General features: G+C 54.9%; 1 protein-coding gene across 1 annotated transcript in view; it reads right to left on the minus strand.

Annotated features, from left to right (window-relative positions):
• Positions 1-1332, minus strand: part of ITGB4 (integrin subunit beta 4) — a 24429-nt gene extending 23097 nt beyond the window's left edge. The window contains exons 1-2 of the mRNA XM_035893316.1: positions 1256-1332; positions 98-199 (exon numbers count right to left, since the gene is read on the minus strand). Coding sequence (XP_035749209.1) covers positions 98-130 — 33 coding nt within the window. The 5' untranslated portion in view covers positions 131-199; positions 1256-1332. The remainder of the gene's footprint in view (positions 1-97; positions 200-1255) is intronic.
• Between the last annotated feature and the right edge of the window lie 3516 nt (positions 1333-4848).

Genomic DNA, 4848 nt, shown 5'->3' on the forward strand with positions numbered 1-4848 from the left:
CGGAAGACTCTGGAGGAGGACAAAGGACACGAAGGACACTGGGAACAGTGGGGCCCCTCAGGAGAAGCCAAGCAAGGGCTGTGTCCCCTGCACCCACCTGCTCGGTGCGCATCTCGCCCCAGGTGTACATGATGCTGGCCTCCCCGCAGCCGTACCGCAGCAAGTTCTCCCGCAAGTCGCAACGAGGCTCTTTAAAGCTCTGCCAAGGGGGCAAGAACAACATGACAACCACAGAAAGCAGCAAGTCCTCCAAGCAGGGGGGGAAGGCTCCTGTCAGGGGCCTCTTCCAAGACCATTAGCAAGCCTTTGGGAGCAGAAGGGCAGAGAGATGGGGACAAGTCTCGCACAGAAGAGCCAGTGTCCTCCAGCACCAGGGCAATGCGACCACCTTTTACTGGGTTGTCTGTGATAAGACTCCCCCTCCATCCCTTGCACACTTGCATTTTCTGATAAACTCCTTTATTCCTGCAAGTTTGCCCCAGTGTCCTGGTTTAGGCTGGGATAGTTGATTTTCTTCATAGCAGCTAGCATAGTGCTGTGTTTTGGATTTAGTACGAGAAGAATGTTGGTAACACACTGATGGTTTAGTTGTTGCTGGGTAGTCCTAAGACTGGCCAAGGACTTCTCAGCTCTGCCAGGGGCACAGGAGGCTGGGAGGGGGCACAGCTAGGACAGCCAACCCCAGCTGGCCCCAGGGCTACCCCAGACCATAGGGCGTCCTGCTCAGTATAGAAACTGGGGGAAGAAGAAGGAAAGGGGGGGACATTGGGACCGATGGCATTTCTCTTCCCAAGTCACCATTACACATGATGGAACCCTGTTTTCCTGGAGATGGCTGAGCCATGGGAAGGAGGGAATTCATTCCTTGCTTTGCTTGCGCACATGGCTTTTGCTTTCCCTGTTAAACTGCCTTTATCTCAACCCATGAGTTTTCTCACTCCTACTCTTCTGATTCTCTCCCCCATCCCACTGCGGGGGGAGCGAGCAGGTGGCTGGGTGGTGCTGAGTTGCCAGCCAGGGTTAAACCACACCACCCAGACACCTCTTCCTCCTCGTTTATTCACACCAAAGGAAACCTGCATTTTGGTGCTTCCCATCGAGAGCAGCTCTTTGCAGAGAGGAGCTGGAGCCAGAAGGTGACCCTGCTCTCAGCACCCTGCTCCCAGGTCCCTCCCCTGGTTTTCACTGGGGATGGTGGGACCTCTCTATCTGCAGGGGGGGAAGCGGTGCCGTGGGCTGCCCTGCAAGGCCTCACCTCATCGGTGCAGAAGGAGCAGTCCTTGTCCACTCGGATGCACTCGGTGCAGCTCTTCGCCCGGGACAGCAAGCAGCGGTTATCTACAGGGAAAGATCAGGACATAAGGAATGGAGAAAACCAGGAGAGCCATAGGAGGGCATGAGAAAGGCTGATCCCCTTTCCTGGGCAAGTCAGTAGAGGTTTTTGGCTGGGTGGTTAGTGGAAGCTGGCTACAAAACAGCAGTGGGGTAGCAAGAGAGGGGCTGCAGCTGCTGGGGAGATAAAAAACAGGAGGAAAGGCACAGGACAGATCTCCTAGGGACTTATCAACATGAGGAGCGGTGTCTCCAGAGCCCAGGAGGGGTGTGCACAGTCCCCGCAGGGCAGTGCCAAGCAGGGACCACAGATGGACATACCAGGGGCTGCACTCACTTTTACTCCTTTGGCAGAGGCCAGTGGCACAGAGCAGGGACAGGAGGAGCAGCCCGGCACACGCCCGTGGCAGCACATCCATCCTCTTCCTCCTGAAACACAAGGATCGCTATGTCACAGAGAGCCAAGAGGTGGAAACCATCCCGGAGGGGATTGGGGCAGCTTCTGCAGAGCCCCTGCCTGCCCAGAGGAAGCCAATACCTGGAAGCAATCTCTGATCTCAGCAGGGCAGGGCACAAAAGCAAAACTAAGAGTGGCCCCCGTCTTCTGCTCAGGCATGCACAAAAGGCTCAAAGTCCCTGGCAATGCTGGGGCAGGGAAGCTGCGACGCCACAGCACCCCTGCGCCCCACAGTCAGGGTGCCCAGCCTGATGGGTGCCCCAGGGCAGCAGAGCTGGTGCAGGCAGACAGAGCCCAGGCTGCTCCTGGCTGGAGCCCAGCGCCGCCCGCACGTGAGCGCCGACCACGTCAAGACCTTGCTTTTCCTGGTGGGCTAAGGGAAAAAGGGAGGAGGAAAACAAAGCAACTGTCTACATCTCTCCCCAAAAGCAAAACAGACCCCTCCCTTTGGCTGTTTCCTATCGCACTAAGAGTTTCCAGGATGGTCGAACCAGCAATAGAGGGTGAGGCCTTGGGAAATGCCGAACTTGGAGCTGTTGAATGAATTCGTGGTCTTGAGAGCCTGGCAGCTCCCCTCTGTCCCGTCCAGGATAGCGGGACCCCTTGCGTGGATCCAGAAGCCAAATCCTAAACAGAGTGAACCATTCTCCCTGCACCCACACGTGACAGAAAACTCAGTGCCATCCAGAAGCCAGCATTTGGACATGGTAATAAAAAGAGACAAAGCTGGAACTCGAGCTCTGCGGCTGCTGTGCTGGAGGGTGGCTCTGACTCCAGCACCCCAGCAGGACAAGTGAGAGCAGTCAGGGCAAGAAATCCAGCGTAAAGATGTCTTTAAAAGCAGCTCCTTTCTGGAAGATGCAAGTGTGAAATATAAGATGCAAATAAACTGTTTTATAGCTTCTTGCTGTGTAAGCCCAGACTCTAAAATAAATGAAGAGAATATGAAAACCACTTAAACCAGGGAAGGAGTAATGGGAATAGTTGTTGTGTGCAGTGAAGATGTCCAAGTTCCTAGGGGATCATCCAGCACACAGACCAGTCACTTGGCGACTTAGCTATGATCAACCTGGCCCGGGGCCCAGGGAAACACCTGGAAAGACCCGCTCGAGTCTCAACCATGTTGGATCATGCTGGGTCCTGCATCAGCCACTGAAGCCAATGGAAAGACATTGAACATCTGAAGCTGAGTGCTTGCAGAAATCATTGCAGCACAGGGCTTGAATCGCCATAGCATTGACCCCAGGAGACGTCTCCCTTGGTGTTTGCACTTTGTTCTCCATGATGGTCACTGGATAGGCAGATACCACATGACAAGATGTTGGGATCTCATTTATCTTCTTGGCAGTGTGCAGAGGGATTTATCACACAGTAGTTAACCCCCCCTGAGCTGAAATGTAAACAATATGGAAACCCCAGGGCAGCATCTCTGCAGAGGACACCCAGGGAAGCTTTGTGCCTCGTCAGGACCTGGTAGCCAAACACTGGTTTTCTTACAGGTAAAAGGCACCAGTTGACCAAGGAAATCCCTGTATTTTCCTCCTATGGGCCCTGAGCACAGCTCCCTGCAACCTTGACCATCCCCAGCTCAGGCTCCGCACAGGTTTGGCTTGGGGGGAATCCCCTGGACAAGCCCCAGTGCTGGCTCTGAGGCCAGCAGTTATCTTCATCCCTGGACATGCCCATGACCTCCTGCAGCAACAGCCCTCTCACCACCACTCGCTGGCAAAGATCGCATCCCTCGCCACAGAGACAGGCAGGTTTTGAAGCCGGGAAAATCCCTTTTTCCCTTGCTCCACCCCAGCAAGCCATGCCAGCTGCAGCGACCGGTGCTACAGAGACGTGGGGAGATGCCAATTAGAGGCGAGATGAAAGGGTAGGGAAGTCCTTTGAGCCTGTCAAGGGAAAACACAGCAAAAACATCCCCCAAGCACTCATCTGCCATCATGGCAAAGGCCATGAGGAAAGGATTGAGTATGGGGGACAGGATTGCTCAGCTCGCATACCCATCTTCCAAGGTAGCTTCAAAGCACAGACCTAATTCATCCGCCTTTAACCACAAGTCAGGAAAGAGTCACCAAGGGATGGACAGACACACCCTGGGCCTTGGACATATAAACTGCTATCGTGTCTTTTCAAGTGCTGAGATAAAAGGCCATAAAACTCAGCTTGGTATTAACGTCCTGTTGCCCTGTGAGCCACTGACCTCCAAGGATTTAGCTGGGCAGTTGCCAACACGCAGGGCGTTGGTGGCACAAAATATCGCCGCTGCCAGCCATGAGAATGTAGTCTGTAATACTTGTGCAAAAATATGTGAGCAGCCATCCCGTGATGTCAAAGGTGTCCTCTGGAAGGGAAAATGCCACTTTCACTTTGGAAAGGCTGCAGGGGTTTGGTCGGATTTTCATGACAACAATAACAACAACAACAACAAGCTGTTCGGCTGTGCAAAACCAGGCAACAAAGCAGAGCAGCTCCCAGCTGCACGCAGATATCCTACCCTGTCCCAGACCACTGCTCTGGCCTTTCCTCCTGGTCTCCCGCTCCCCCAGCCTTTGCCCGCACCTGAGCACAGCCAACAAATCTGCTCCAGAAAGATGCTGGGAACCCCCGAGCCTGGAGAAGCCTGGGCTGGATAGCTCATCCCCAAAACCAGGAGGTGCTCCAAAGAAATCACTGGAGCAAGGAGCCAGGGACAGGGTTGGAGCAGCAGAAGCCAGCCATCACCCCAGGCTGGATGGAGGAGAGGGACCCAGGAGGAGGTTATGATGAGCCACAAGCCCATGGTGGGAGCCTGGTCCCAGCTGCCATGCAGGGGACACCCAGCAGGTCGGGGACACAGGAGTGGGAAAGTGAGGGAGATGCTTGAGCTCCCTGGTGCAGGCTTTCCTGGTGGGCATCGCAACTTTTTGTGGCTGCAGACACCCCCGTCCTGCTGAGGGGTCCAATGGGGCTGTGTGGTAGACTGGAATCATCTGGAGGAGCATCTGCTTATCCAGGTGTGCTGGGGACCATAGTGCTTGCAGCATGCTGGGGCAGGCAGGCGGGGCTGGCCACCG

Source organism: Egretta garzetta, unplaced genomic scaffold, assembly GCF_000687185.1.
Source record: "Egretta garzetta isolate BGI_Z169 unplaced genomic scaffold, ASM68718v1 scaffold34, whole genome shotgun sequence".
Lineage (NCBI taxonomy): Eukaryota > Metazoa > Chordata > Aves > Pelecaniformes > Ardeidae > Egretta > Egretta garzetta.